The sequence below is a fragment of the Pelobates fuscus genome, chromosome 3, assembly GCF_036172605.1.
Source record: "Pelobates fuscus isolate aPelFus1 chromosome 3, aPelFus1.pri, whole genome shotgun sequence".
NCBI classification, from domain to species: Eukaryota; Metazoa; Chordata; class Amphibia; order Anura; family Pelobatidae; genus Pelobates; species Pelobates fuscus.
The window spans coordinates 371498169-371514511 of record NC_086319.1 but is presented as its reverse complement, the minus strand read 5'-3'; the positions used below and the strand labels follow the sequence as shown (position 1 = coordinate 371514511).

Genomic DNA, 16343 nt, shown 5'->3' with positions numbered 1-16343 from the left:
ATACAATTCTATAGGAAGTACGACATTTCAGGATGTCTTGGACAGGATATTCATTCCAGACATATTCAAGAAAGTCTTATCTTTCCATTGCCAGAATAACATGTGATATTTAAGGAAGTAATCAATCTTATATTCTGAATGGCATATCTCATGACACATGTAAATAAAATTGTATAAATGCCCGATTCACAGTAATACAGATTGAGAACTTGTCAAGCACCTTTTCGTGTCTGTCTGTTATTTGCTGAGCAAGTTTCTCCCGTCAATTGATGTGGTGAACCGAGAGATCGAGAATTGAGGGAAATTGAGTCCAGGACAGCATTAACCCTTTCACCCCCGGATACCCCTCCAACGTACCCTTGCTAACTCTTATGGAAAACCAAGGTTCCGACCATAGGGTCTACAAACGGGTGTGGCAACATAAAACAAACATTTAAAGGAAACCTGGAGACTGGGAAATCCAGGGACGAACTATAGGAATGAACCCAGAAATCCCAGCATAAAGAAAACCAGACATAGAATAGAAAACCAAAAACCCAAGAAAGCTAAGCAAGAATAGCAAAAAGAGTACTGTATACCAGAAGCCAAGTCCAGACATCAGAACAGAGCAGAGCAGGTCATGACACATACACAGATATGTGCGTGCACACAGACACAGAAGCACACTGACATATATATACACACACACTCATGCACATACACATACTCATACACATACACATACAAACACTCATACACACACACACACACTCACACAAAAGTGATTTTTTTCTCATATCTCCAGCCACCCTCCGTTAGCTTACCTTATGTGCCAGGACGGTGGCTTGGAGTCCTGCTGCTGTGGGAGTGATGGGTCTGGAGCTCTTCATGCTCCTCTCCCCTCACACTGCGGCTGTCTCCTCTCCCTCCCGCGCTGTCTCCATGCAGGATGCGGCACTCGACCGGGTCCCTGTTGAGCAGTAATGTTTCCCCAGTGCTATAATAATAGCACCAGTGAAATATTCCGCGGCACCCCTGTGTGCACGTCGTGGCGCATCAGGGCGCCGCAGTCCACAGTTTGGGAACCGCTGGGCTAGACCAATAGTTTGAAACACAGTTCCAGTGCACAACAACAATCCAGGACAAAATCTTGGTTGTTGGTGTACATTGAGGACTAGGTAGGACCCCTGCCGTAGTCCACTCGTTCAATTTTTGCATTTGTTTTCAAGTGCATGTTTTTCACTGGGCTCTGAAAAGTTAAGGAATGAGTGAATATGTGATTTTCAGCAAAATCAGGAGACCAGTGGTCTTATTGCTGGGAAAAGAGAAGCGTAATGACCCTATGTATGCTGAGAACCAGTGTGTGTGCCTATAGGCCCTGTTTGTTGTGCGGTGTCTGTATGGAGAAGATATGTGTTTGCGGACTTGTGCTGTGTACAATGAAAGGCTCCATGTACTATGATGCGCTGTGTGCATGTCAGACATGGGGTTCCAGTCCCAAAACTCTTTGACTCCAAAGAGGAGCTGTGCATGCTGAATACTTGCCGGATGAACTGTACTGTATTCAGAGTAATTGTGGCACACATTGTAGTAATAACCATAGAAACAATGAATCGTGTCATGTGTTCTACTTTTAGATCTCTGTGCTAGAACTGCATTATACAGATAGTCTGCCCTATGTAATAACTGGGTTTAGGAAAGTCTTTGATGAAAAGCTTTAGATCATGGGTCGTTAACCTGGTCCCTACCGCCCACTAGTGGGCGTTTCAGGATTCCAGGTGGGCGGTAGGGATTTTCGAATTTTTACAGATTGGGCGGGTGCGAGCCGGCACTACCCCTGCGACCGGGTACCGCCATCACCACTTGCGGCCCCGGTCCGCGCGGCAAAAAGGCGGGGCCGCTTATGGAGGGGTCCATCGGGTGGCTCATGCTGTCAGGGCTACCCGATGGATGTGGATTGTAAGGGGGCCGGTCAGCGCTGGGCGCTTTAACAGCGCGACCGGGCCCCCTGTGATTACATCACACAGAGCTGGGAGGAAGTGACTGCATGTCACTCCTCCCAGCTAACACACAGATCGCGCGGGAGGAAGGAGGAGGAGGGAGTCAGAGTGGGAACTCTGACTCCCATCCACCTGAGCCACCACTGGACCCCAGGGAAAGTCACCCTCCTGCACCTTAAAGGTAGGAAACAGGAGGGTGACTTAAATATAATGTGTGTGTCTGTTTGTGTATGTGTCTTTGTATGTATGTCTTGTGTGTGTGTGTCTGTATGTGTGTCTTATGTATGTGTCTTTGTATGTATGTGTGTGTTTGTCTGTATATATGTGTGCATGTATGTGTGTCTTGTCTTTCTATGTATGTGTTGTGTGTGTATGTGTCTTTGTATGTATGTGCGTCGTATGTATGTGTCTTTGTATGTATGTGCGTCGTATGTATGTGTGTCTTGTGTCTGTCTGTATGTGTGTGTATTTGTATGTGTGTGTCTGTATGTATGTGTGCCTGTCTGTATGTATGTGTCGTGTGTGTGTGTCTGTATGCATGTCTGTGTGTGTCTGTATGTATGTGTGCCTGTATGTATGTATGTCGTGTATGTATGTGTCGTGTGTGTGTGTGTGTATGCATGTCTGTGTGTGTCTGTATGTATGTGTGCCTGCCTGTATGTGTCGTGTGTGTGTGCCTGTCTGTGTGTCTGTATGTATGTGTGTGCCTGTCTGTCTGTATGTATGTGTGTATGTGTGTATGTGTGTATGTGTGTCTTGTGTGTGTGTGTGTCTGTATGTATGTGTTGTCAGGATATTTATATCGGCAGACATTTTGTGCTATGATAGAAATTAAAATGTATATTGTCAGAGTCACTCTGAACAGAGCAGACTCCATTTTGTTATTTTCAAGCTAACAAAAGACACAAGATTTCTATCCCTTCTGTAAAACTAACCACTTTGCCAGAGCTAAGGAATGCTTAGTATATACAAACCAAGTGATAAGAAATGAGAACGGGGGATGGACAGACTGTCTAAATGCTAATGGAATAGAAATAATTCTAAACCCAGACATTAGTGACAGAGAAGATTAGTAATTAATTTTACTTTCCAAATTTTACAAGATTCCCATTGTAAGAGAAAGGTGAAACTTAGTTTACGAACTGTCATATTAGAAATTACAGCAGGAATTGGAGACACACTGTCTGAAGAAAGCCCAAAGAAACTCTTTGAACTGACAGAAAACTTAAATTATAAATAACCATAAAGATAAGCTAAATGACGTCAAAATAGCCGTCAGGAAAAGTTAACTCTTTCCTGGATAGGAATGTTTAGTGGGACGAGACTGCCCTCTATAGACCAAATACTTAAATTGCTATCTGGAAGGTAACCACACCTCCAGTTTTCTATTGGTCTATCACCTAGTGAATTTTCCCTTTAAAAAAAGTTAAGACAAAGGGAAGAGAGAGGTAGGCAAAGGAAGCAAAGAAGCAAAGAGGTGAGCAGTCGGTGCAATGCAGAGAAATCCATGACAGATATCCACTCCAGGGCACTCAGAATTTCTTACACACCATCACACATCCATTCAGTTCCTGAGACTACCTACTAATCTGATGAAAATATCTGCTCAACTGGTAATTATACTGGTTTCATTCAATTAATCTAAACTAATTAATTAAAATGTTCTAATAGCATGATATATGACTGGATAAATCACGATCAGATTTCGATATTTAGAAATCTTAGTTACTAAAGAATATATAGTTATAATATTCTATTCTGCAGATAGAAAGGAATAATTATATATATTAATGTGACATATCACATGTTAGCATATCGTGATATTTATCCAGATGTATTGATTTGCCCTAAAATAAGATAAAATATCTGTTTAGGCAAGTTAAAATTCTGCTTATAGAACATGGTAGATTACTCTTATTGGATGGTTCCAGGAAATGACTAATGAGCTGGTTTAAATGCTATTTTATTTAAAATTACATGAGAATAGATCTTAATTACCTAGGAGGTTTAGCCAGCATTGAAAGAGTTATTCTAACTGTCAGCTAAAGTTTTATGGCCTTAAGCTGCAAGCTCTGTGTCTGTGTGTAAGTTTCACTTTCGTTTCTCTGTGAAATACTATCATAAATCATTGTTAGCCATTGGAGTGTATTGCCATTAATTGCATACCATGTTATACTGAATATTCATTGATTATTATCACGCATGTTACATATTATTATTATTTAAATTGTCGCAATAAATTGTGTCTGTTTTTATAACAAATTGTGATTTTATTTTTATGGAATGCATTTCACTTACACGATAACGATCTTTGGGATCTGAGAATTGAAATAGTGGGCAATTCTCAACTGTTTACTATTATTATCCCATAAATATCCCCACAGTCTGAATATCACCGAAAGAGGAGACCTTCGCTTGTTCCTTACGAAAATCGAACCAGATATCAAATATTTAGTCTCGCAGCATCAACCTCAAGGATCTCATTAATCACTAGTAAAGGTAATTTCAATTTACTTTGTTGTTTTCTCAATAAACTTTATAAAAGTTAGATACATTATAAACATGCATTAAGTAGAAATAAAAAGATAAATGTACGTACATTTATATTTTTTAAAACACCCTCCTTTCTAAAAAATATTCTGCACTTGCGCGAAAACTGGTGGGCGGTAAGGACATTTTTTCAACCAAAAAGATGCATTAGTGGGCGGTAGGTAGAAAAAGGTTGACTACCACTGCTTTAGACAGAAGTTATAGTATAAAAACTTTGGAAGGAAACTCTTGATACAGTAGAGTTGAAGATGATGGCACTCAAGAATCTCATTGTGTATAAAGAACGCAGGATCCATGACAATATCTTACACTCAGCTCAGATAAGATGAAAAAGCCCACGATTTCAGTAGTGATATCTGCACCGATTGAGACCATTACTTTAAACAGTCCGGGAAGGAAGTATATGGATAACTAACAACAAAACCACTTGGTGTGATGCGGCATTTCCATTTTTTTTTTTAAATTGACGCAATATATTCAAAATCAGGGATATACGCAAGGGCAAACCACCCAAGTAGGCTCCATAGTGACATCAAATATATTTAATTAGGGAAAACAACAATTAATGGCAAAACCATTTTAAGGATGACCCTTTTTTTTACAGTGGCCTTGTCACCAAAACTAAACTTAATTTAATCTGTTTCTATAAAGCTTCCTATGTCTGAATCACTCTTTTTTATTTTTCCCAGAGTGCTCTAGTTTTAATAAAATGCATAAAGAAAAGTAGCAGTCAAGTTGACAAAACCTTACAATAGGGAGAGCTTAAAACAACCATAAACATTAATCCCACAAAAAAGGAAAACAGCAGATATTGTGGGCAGAGACAAAATGGCTGCGCCCATGTATTGGAACAAAAAATAAAAAAATATAAACTAAGGCATGTTTCAAGAGAGTCAGTTTTATCATTAAGGTAGAGGGGGCTTAAGAAAAGAAAAAAAATAGAGATCCACAGTTGCTGTTTTAAAGCAAATGGTTATTGTTTAGAATATTGTACGTGCCTGTCTGTAAGCTCTTGAAGACCCTTGCACATTTACTTGAATAATGGGCTCTTGATTCTATAGTTACATTAAAATATGACCTAGTGACAAAGATTTGATGAACAAAATCAAATTTTCTACTGTTTAACTGTTGTTACATGTTCACATGATCTGACTTACATTGTACAAGCAGGTCACGCATAGCACGACTGTGACTATCATTCTTGTAGGGAATTTAAAGTATGGATCCCAAACATATATCTTCTGTTCAATCCGGGAGCTTGGAGTAGGTTGTCTGTGTGATAACAGGAGTTGAAACATACAACAGTTGGTGATTACTGTGTATAACTGTGTACTAGACAACACCAATTCACTAAATAATAAGCATGACAATTTTCTGCCATAAAAGGCCTATATAATCACAGTCTGCTTTTTAGAAAATGTTTGTGTGGCAATATATCTACATTTTAATTGTATTCATCTCTTTAGTTTTTATTAAAGGATCACTAAAGGGTCAGGAACACAAACATGTATTCCTGACCTTATAGTATTAACACCACCATCTAGCCCCCCTGGGCCCCTCATGCCTCCATAAATATATTAAAAATCTTACTGTATTCAAGCCTGAAGCTGTAAATCTGCATGCTATTAGACTCAGAAAAACAAGCAGTCTGCTGACATGTGGTAGCCTGATCCAATGACAGTGCTTCCCCATAGGATTGGCTGAGACTGACAAAGAGGCAGATCAGGGGCAGAGCCAGCATGATTCAAACACAGCCTTGGCCAATCAGCATCTCCTCATAGAGATGAATTGAATCAATTAATCTCTATGAGGAAAGTTCAGTGTCTGCATGCAGAGGGGGGAGATACTGAATCACAGGATGCTGTGCACAGTGCTGCCCTGTGCTCTGCTGACAGCATATCTGAGTGGTTGGAGGCATATTATGCCTCCACCAACTCCACAGTCCCTCTGGTTCACTCTGAGTGACTGCAACTGGAGGTGTTCCTAGTTTTCAATGTAAACACTGTATTTTCTCATAAAATGCAGTGTTTACATAAGAAAGGCTGCAGGGAGCTATAGTTCTCACCTGAACAACCGCATTAAGCTGAAGTTGTTCAGGTGACTATAGTGTCCCTTTAATATAATTATTTTAATTATGCTTTGATGTGAACATAAGGAAGAGTACAATACATTTATCCATAATTATATTTTGAATAAATCGTACACACAAACCAACCCCTACATATTTTAACAAAAAAAGATGGATAAAAAAGACGAAAAAGAAAAAGTCCCACAACATTGCAAACTGAAAAACAGATTTAAAAAACAAACAAACAAACAGATATCGGCGACTATGATATTTCTAACACTCTCTCAGAATACCATGCATCAATCGTCATATTAACACCCACTGTGTCACTTTGCAGTCCAAGCCACATTTCCATGGGTTCCATTATCAGATCCCTTCCGCATTATACAGATGGTTTGGACCAAGGAATATATTTTAATCTGTATCAGGCATCAGATCTATCTGGATGGTGCATACTATTCAATCTATACAACTGTCTGTCTTGTAAGATAACAGAGCATTACTACATGTGATTTTTTTTTTATCGCATGAGCAAAAAGCTCACCATTCTAAAATACTTGTTGCCCAATAAAAAAAAGTATTACACAATTCACTAGTTTAAGCACTTAAGGTTAAATGAAACCTAATTACCGTAGTTACATTACAGGTTTTGTTGTGATCTCATTTTGACAAGTATAACATTCAATTTAGCTGATAAATGATGCTGTAAAAGAAAGGATAAACTCACTTTTCTGGCGCAGGTTTTAGGAGATGTCTAACGTAGCTTGATAGATGGTTTGGTAACAAAGGCTCCTCAGTGTCCTGTTTGATATTAAATGGCAGTTATTACAACATAATAAACGAATATCGATGCAAAATGCTTGTAAAACTCTAAATATGAAAAAACTATTTAAAATAATTCAGCTTTAAGTTATCTGCCTGTGTGGTCACATAAACAAACACAGTTCCTTAGCCCAATGGATTCTTGTCTAACTCACAAGGGATTTTGCTAGAAAACTTCCAAAAAAGAGGAGGGCTGTCATGTATCTGGATTCAAGTGATTTAACCCCTTAAGGACCAAACTTCTGGAATAAAAGGGAATCATGACATGTTACACGTCATGGGTCCTTAATGGGTTAAACCAGTGATTACCAGGCTGTATGTTTCCTGGGACTCAAAATGTTCAGCAGTAGCACAGCCCTCTCTATATCTCGTATTTTAAAAATGGTTTGTTTTTATTATTTCAATTATGATTTGTGTTCCATTGAATGGAGAGAGGGTAATGCACTTATTGATTGATTGATTGCAATAACATTTCTGCATAGAACAGTGTCACCTTTAAAGGGTGACAATAATGACTATAACCACCTGATCTTAATGAAGTGGCAAAGGTGCGATGACCTCGTCTCTGCAAACTTTCTTTATAAAAAAATTTCAGTCCAGATATAAATAAGCTTTTTTTTCCCGTATGTGTAGCTGTATCCCTGGGCTGTCAATCAGACAGCTGGGCTACACTCTTCCTGGCTAATAACATCAGTTTTAGGCAATTTTTGCATCTAATGGCAGCAGACACATCATTCTAACCCCAGACACATTGGACAGGCTGTCCACACCTGGATGAGTTACACACACAGTGTCAAACTTATAGCTGTCAGGCTCTCTGGCAATTTAACTCTCTAACTTCCTGATTAAAAAAACAAACAAATGGGTTCTGGTTTTGGAGCTCTGCCCTTCCTAAAGGGAAAATACCCACAAGCCTCTCTGTAGGAAATGTATATTTTATCGAATAGACTGTCTGAGGCTGGTGGAGTTAAAGCATGCATGTGATGTTATAAGACCATGAGGCAACCACCAGTTAAGCATATTATATGGAATAAAACTCCAGTCAGTCTCATCTAGACTCTTCCACGGTTCTAATCATAGCAGACCTCTTCTGTACGGCAACCCCATGCCTCTTATGCTCATTTAAATGCCTTCAGACACTCACCTGTTCTTCTTCAGATCTATAAAGAAGGCGAATCGCGTTCACCAGCGTGTGCAGAAATTTTCCCATCAGAAAGAGACAGGAGACCAGCGATGGGATAGGTGTGATGATTAACATGAGTGATTTCTGAAATGATTCACGAGACATCTAAGAATTCACAAAGACCCAGAAAAACAATATTAAACAGCTCACTGTGTTTGATGCAATGAAATATCGGCACTGTTTTTTAAGGGTTAACCAAGCCATCTATGGACACCCACAGAGTGTTACAAGGCAGCTAAAACCATGTGGCTTGAAGTTCATTGACTCGACCATCTTCTAAAAGCAATGTGACATCATGATAATCTTCTGCTCTCAATGTAATAGGAACTGAGATTTCATCATTAAGAAATGGTGGTGCATGACGTAACAAATTCACTGTCTTCCTTGTGCTTTACTTGTTACAATTATCACCCAAACCCAATAAATATATACTCACATCAGATATCTGATGGCATTCAAACAAATCTGCAACCTGTACACAGAACCTGCAGACAAAAAAAGTATAATGTTAGAATCAGTTTGATGCTATGAACATACTGACTCAATGCGGTACCTACGGAACTAGACAACTAGACAGGTATTCATATAATCTGCTCTAGAGTATGTAGAGCCAAGTATCTGGAGAACAGGAAGGTACTCCAAAAGCCATGTGAACGGTTTAGAATCCAGACCTGGCTTTGAGTTGTAATTAATTCAGTTACAGTTTTAAAAAGAACGCCTGTAGTCATACAAACAAGTGTCATCAGAACCCACTCATAAATATGTACTCAATCCTTAAAGGCTCATAAACGGCCTCTGGCTCCACTACCAATATAACTAGAACCTAAAAAGACAAAACACATCAACCGGTGAGGAAGCACTCATGTTTTTTTTGAGTTCCCCAAAGCAATCCGAACAACATTTAACCACGACCTAACAATAGGTGTTTCTCAATTTGAGGAAGGCTTATTGCTAGACCAAAATTGATCATTGTTCAGCTTGCTGTAGGGATCTCAACGAATCTGGAGTTCTATTTCACCTGTTGATGAGTGATGAACATTTTTCTTTTATTTTTGGGTTCTAAACAGATTCACTCAGGCTGGAAGATTAAACAGCTGGAGAGACTGTATTCTAGAATCCATAGGCTGAACTGAATTGCTGATCGGGACTATATACTGGACGAGTGAGAGGGACATCTGCTACAAAGAGATATTTCAACTGTATAAGTGCTCTACAGAGAAAGGACTACTTCTGTTTTGATGATGGTTTTGTATAACAGCTGCTGTCACTGCTGCCTGATGGTTAAAATTAACTCAACCTGTTCTCTGTTTACATTGGCCCTAGAAGACTGTTTCTAAAGAATGACATCTCGTTGGATATATACAGTATGCATACATTATCCAAAGAATAGGGTTGATCAATGTATTTATTCTTGTTGAATGTTGATACAAACTATGATATCACATTTACTGCACATATTGCACACATGTCTGTTTATTTAAGGGGAGTGCCCTTTTTCTATAGGCTTCTCACTTACCAGCTCAGTGCATAGCAAAATCCCAGAGACGAAGCAATCAGTTTATGGTTTGATGATAGACATGCAAAGAAAGGATAATAGTCCATGCCAACCTCCAGTGCAGAGAGAAGATAAACAAGAGCTGAGAAACAACCCCCAACAAAACACACAAGTCAGAAAACGTAATAATGAACAGCTTAGGGAGCGATCATACAAAACGACAATTAAAGAACAATTATACGTTTTTAATTTTATCATTGTTTTCAATGTTTTTATGTTCACCATTTTGTTAAAGTGATAATTCAGAAGATGCTTGCAATTTTCATGTTCGTCTTTGATTTAACAGCTAAAAAATGCCTGGCCTCTTTTTGACACCTTTAGGATCCCTTTTAACAATATATTACAAGCAAGGTTGGCCTTTTAAAAAGTAGATATTTTTAAAACAGATATTTTGTAAAATGATCAAATGTCTTGGTGCACTGAGAAGCCCTACTGGGATTACTATTTTAGTGCGAACTCTTCATGGATACTTTGCTGTTTTTGAGATTCAAAGGACAGAATTTAATTTGTCCCCCATTCGCTGACCCTGTTTCTAGACCTGTTGCATTCAATTTGAAGAGGCTCAATTATCCCAAACTTACCTTTCTTCTATTGATTCCCTTTCTCTTCTCTTCCTCCCATAATATCTTCTTTTGTTCCTTTCTGATATTTTTCTCGCAAAATACATAAAGCAAAGTAGGGACTACTTTGCTTTATGTATCTATTTCCTCCGCTTGACAAATCTTGACAAAGCAGTTTAAGGCAAGTTCCACTTCCCATGTCAAGTCCCATTTCCCCATACTTACCTGCTTGTCGCATCCCTTGTCTCTATAAGCACACACATATTGCTTTGTCCCTCCCCGAGGGTTACACGTGAACTGTACAATCATCCTAGTTTCTGTTTACTGGGCATCAGAGAAGCAATGCAGAGAAAGGGTAAATGAAGGCAGTGACTATACATCACTGCAAGGTTCCAGAACATGGCGGTGGATTGGAACGAGATCTGACACTGCTATCGAAGAAATAAGTAAAATAAAAAAGTTGGGGTGGGAGGGACGGTTAGGAAACAAAGAACTGGGGGGGAAAACGAAAACAAAAAAAATAGTGTTAGCCAATCACAGAGCCATTTTAAATAGGTGACAATCCTTAGAATGTGCCAACTGTTACAATGGGAAAAAGAAGTGACTTACCTTGAGCCCAAGTAGGAGCCTTAAAGTGGAAGTAGCCTGAATACTTATTGAAAAACAAGAGAAACACTGTAGTCGCGGTTGCTCCACAAGCAGCGCCATAGGACCATCTGTTTGAGTGGCTGCTGATAAAGTTCACTGGCCTGAGGAAATAAAGCATTAGTAGCAAAAATGCGGGAGATGTAAAAACAGATTTTTCTTTTATTTATTTATTGAAGAAAGGGGAAATACAGAAAATTTCAACACAGCGAGGCCATACAGCATAATATTAGTTGATTCTGTACATCATATAACAAAACACATGTGCAACGTGTCAACAAAGGGTTGTCAGGATGTAAATCGAAAGGTTCATCTCAATTATGTGGTTGTTGTAGTGGTTATGGTGCAAAGAGTGCCCTGCACACCCTCTCCCCCCCCCCAAACCCAATGTAAGTATAATGAAACTATTTTTAGAATGTTTTGACTTATTACCTGGATGCCCACTAGTCACCTCTCTTAATTTTATTTTTCATTCCTCACAAATCATTACATTTAGGGATAAGTAAACAAATTAAAAATCCAGGGACGTGCCCTTTAACGGGGTAGGCTGCCAGGTTAAAATGGTTTTGTTAATGAAACACATATCATGCATTAAACTTAGAATTCATGGGATCTGGTATGGAGAGCTTGATGGAGAAACAAAAACAGAGGAGGTAATTGGATAGAGCAGATTGTGACAATATCAGCTGTGAATCCAATCAACAGGAAATTTTGAAGTGAGTAACGAGTTTGAAGAATTTAGTCTGAGCAAAACAGAAAGGATTATTTTTCCAAACTCTTTATATTGGTCTAACTCAATTTTCCATTTACCAAAATTTCATCTTTAGTAAACGGTGAAATTGTATTATTATCCTATAGGAAAATTTAGTAGGCAGAATTATAATCATTTGATAGGGGTACGTCTATTATGCTCCTTCTTGTCTGTTTAGGTCCCTACCTCTACCTCAGTCAATATTAGCTCATTATCTGTCTGAAGGCAAAATATTGAAATGGAAGTATCTGTATAAACCTGGTTATCAATAGAGTAATCTGTTGTGTTTTATGCTTTGTGTTCTGCTAGTTTTTTTGAAGTAATATTTAGGTGATTATTACCGTAAATGTTTTTATGTAATTAAACTATACTTTTTTTTGTGATGCATGCCCTAATGAAATTCCCTGTGCACTCCTACTGCTAGATTATTCTGTGTTCATCTAATGTTGCACGGAATTCAAATTGTTAAGGAAATCAGTATCGATAAAGACAACTATGACATCATCAAGACGTGTTTGCTTAGATAGAAGCGGAAATGGTTACTTACACAACTATGCCAAATCGCTTGCCCAGTGGAACCTTATCAATCGATTTCTGGTGCATTGCACGCTTTTGCAAAAAGGATAACAAGAGCGTAATGAGAACCTGGGGAAGAGACAATTACTTTATGCAATGACAAAACACAACAGTATTATTATAAAAACAAGGGGAAAACAAGGTGAAATGTTGCAATCTATGATATAAAGACTGAGGCTAGGTGTGGTGCAGTGTTAATTGTGACGGCAAATTTCAATTTAGTTTTAGTCATAGTCTCTTGACTAAAAAGCCATTTTATTATTACTGGTATTTATTTAGCGCCAGCATATTCCGTAGCGCTTTACAATATTATCAGAGGGGGAGATTTAACAATAAATGAGACAATTACAAAAACTTACAGGAACAATGGGTTGAAGAGGGCACTACTCAAACGAGCTTACAGTCTATACAGTCTATTTTAGTTTTAGTCGTATTTTAGTCATCTGAATTATTCTAGTTTTAGTCGACTAAATCTCCAGTACATTCTATCTGGCTCTTTTGCCCCTTCCCCAGCCCCTCTGTGTCACTTTGTGTCCTCCCAGCCCCTCTAGGTGTTTCTCTCCCAAGCCCTGGTCTGTCTCTTTTGCCCCTTCCCCAGCCCCTCTGTGTCGCTTTGTGTCCTCCCAGCCCCTCTAAGTGTCTCTCTCCCAAGCCCTGGTCTGTCTCTTTTGCCCCTTCCCCAGCCCCTCTAGGTGTTTCTCTCCCAAGCCCTGGTCTGTCTCTTTTGCCCCTTCCCCAGCCCCTCTGTGTCGCTTTGTGTCCTCCCAGCCCCTCTAAATGTCTCTCTCCCAAGCCCTGGTCTGTCTCTTTTGCCCCTTCCCCAGCCCCTCTAGGTGTTTCTCTCCCAAGCCCTGGTCTGTCTCTTTTGCCCCTTCCCCAGCCCCTCTAGGTGTTTCTCTCCCAAGCCCTGGTCTGTCTCTTTTAAACATAGAAACATAGAAACATAGAATGTGACGGCAGATAAGAACCATTCGGCCCATCTAGTCTGCCCAGTTTTCTAAATACTTTCATTAGTCCCTGGCCTTATCTTATAGTTAGGATAGCCTTATGCCTATCCCACGCATGCTTAAACTCCTTTACTGTGTTAACCTCTACCACTTCAGCTGGAAGGCTATTCCATGCATCCACTACCCTCTCAGTAAAGTAATACTTCCTGGTATTATTTTTAAACCTTTGTCCCTCTAATTTAAGACTATGTCCTCTTGTTGTGGTAGTTTTTCTTCTTTTAAATATAGTCTCCTCCTTTACTGTGTTGATTCCCTTTATGTATTTAAATGTTTCTATCATATCCCCCCTGTCTCGTCTTTCCTCCAAGCTATACATGTTAAGATCCTTCAACCTTTCCTGGTAAGTTTTATCCTGCAATCCATGAACCAGTTTAGTAGCCCTTCTTTGAACTCTCTCTAAGGTATCAATATCCTTCTGAAGATAGGGTCTCCAGTACTGTGTACAGTACTCCAAGTGAGGTCTCACCAGTGTTCTGTACAATGGCATGAGCACTTCCCTCTTTCTACTGCTAATACCTCTCCCTATACAACCAAGCATTCTGCTAGCATTTCCTGCTGCTCTATTACATTGTCTGCCTACCTTTAAGTCATCAGAAATAATCACCCCTAAATCCCTTTCCTCAGATGTTGAGGTTAGGACTCTATCAAATATTTTGTACTCTACCCTTGGGTTTTTACGTCCAAGATGCATTATCTTGCACTTATCCACATTAAATGTCAGTTGCCACAACTCTGACCATTTTTCTAGTTTACCTAAATCATTTTCCATTTGGCTTATCCCTCCTGGAACATCAACCCTGTTACATATCTTAGTATCATCCGCAAAAAGACACACCTTACCATCAAGACCTTCTGCAATATCACTAATAAAAATATTAAAGAGAATGGGTCCAAGTACAGATCCCTGAGGTACCCCACTGGTGACAAGCCCAAGCTTCGAATATACTCCATTGACTACAACCCTCTGTTGCCTGTCACTCAGCCACTGCCTTACCCATTCAACAATATTCGAATCCAAACTCAAAGATTGTAGTTTATTGATAAGCCTTCTATGTGCAACAGTGTCAAAAGCCTTACTGAAATCTAGGTAAGCAATGTCTACTGCACCACCCTGATCTATAATTTTAGTTACCCAATCAAAAAAATCAATAAGATTAGTTTGGCATGATCTCCCTGAAGTAAACCCATGTTGTCTCTGGTCTTGAAATCCATGTGTTTTTAGATGTTTAACAATCCTATCCTTTAACATGGTTTCCATCACTTTCCCCACTACTGAAGTAAGGCTTACTGGCCTATAGTTGCCCGCCTCCTCCCTATTACCTTTCTTGTGAATGGGCACAACATTCGCTAACTTCCAATCTTCTGGGACTACTCCTGTTATCAATGATTGGTTAAATAAATCTGTTAATGGTTTTGCTAGTACACCACTAAGCTCTTTTAATAGCTTTGGGTGTATTCCATCAGGTCCCATTGACTTATTTGTCTTTACTTTTGACAGTTGAAATAGAACCTCTTCCTCTGTAAACTCACGTGTAATAAATGACTCATTTATCCTTTTTGTTAACAGAGGTCCCTTTCCTTCATTTTCATCTGTAAATACCGAACAAAAATATTCATTGAGGCAGTCAGCTAGACCTTTATCCTCATCTACATACCTTCCTTCTTTTGTTTTTAATCTAACTAATCCTTGTTTTACTTTTCTTTTCTCATTTATGTATCTAAAAAAAGTTTTGTCCCCCTTTTTTACTGACTGTGCTATTTTCTCTTCTGTGTGGGATTTGGAAGCTCTTATAACTTGCTTAGCCTCTTTCTGCCTAATCTTATAGGTCATTCTGTCTTCCTCACTCTGGTTTTTTTTATAATTACTAAATGCTAACCTTTTGTTTTTTACTATTTTGGCCACATCTGCGGAGTACCACAGTGGTTTCTTGAATTTTTTGCTTTTACTGACAAGCCTAATGCAATTTTCTGTTGCCTTCAGTAGTGCAACTTTTAAATAATCCCATTTATTTTGGACTCCATTTAAATTGCTCCAGTCTGATAATGACTCCTTTACACATATTCTAATTTTAGAAAAGTCTGTTTTTCTAAAGTCTAAAACTTTTGTTTTTGTGTGGTGTGACTCAGTCACTGTTCTTATATTAAACCACACTGACTGATGATCACTGGATCCTAAACTTTCACCTACAGTAATATCTGATACCAAATCTCCATTTGTTAACACTAAATCTAGTATGGCCTCTTTACGAGTTGGCTCCTCAATGACTTGTTTTAGAGACAATCCCAGTAGGGAGTTTAGAATATGTGTGCTCCTGGCACAAGTAGCTATTTTTGTTTTCCAATTCACATCAGGAAGATTAAAGTCACCCATGATGATAACTTCCCCCTTCATTGTCATTTTAGCTATTTCTTCAACTAGTAAATTATCTAACTCTTCAATTTGTCCTGGGGGCCTATAAATCACACCTACACGAGTTACTGTGTGATTACCAAATTCTAACGTAACCCAAACTGACTCTATGTTCGCCTCACTAACCTTTATTAGGCTAGATTTTATGCTATCCTTTACATACAGGGCCACCCCTCCCCCTTTCTTGCCTTCCCTGTCTTTTCTATATAAAGAGTACCCTGGTATTGCTATGTCCCA

General features: G+C 38.9%; 1 protein-coding gene across 1 annotated transcript in view; it reads right to left on the bottom strand.

Annotated features, from left to right (window-relative positions):
- Positions 1-16343, bottom strand: part of LOC134601860 (stimulated by retinoic acid gene 6 protein-like) — a 60869-nt gene that overhangs the window by 18296 nt on the left and 26230 nt on the right. The window contains exons 3-9 of the mRNA XM_063446362.1: positions 12661-12758; positions 11327-11466; positions 10119-10239; positions 9039-9087; positions 8564-8686; positions 7325-7398; positions 5687-5801 (exon numbers count right to left, since the gene is read on the bottom strand). Coding sequence (XP_063302432.1) covers positions 5687-5801; positions 7325-7398; positions 8564-8686; positions 9039-9087; positions 10119-10239; positions 11327-11466; positions 12661-12758 — 720 coding nt within the window. The remainder of the gene's footprint in view (positions 1-5686; positions 5802-7324; positions 7399-8563; positions 8687-9038; positions 9088-10118; positions 10240-11326; positions 11467-12660; positions 12759-16343) is intronic.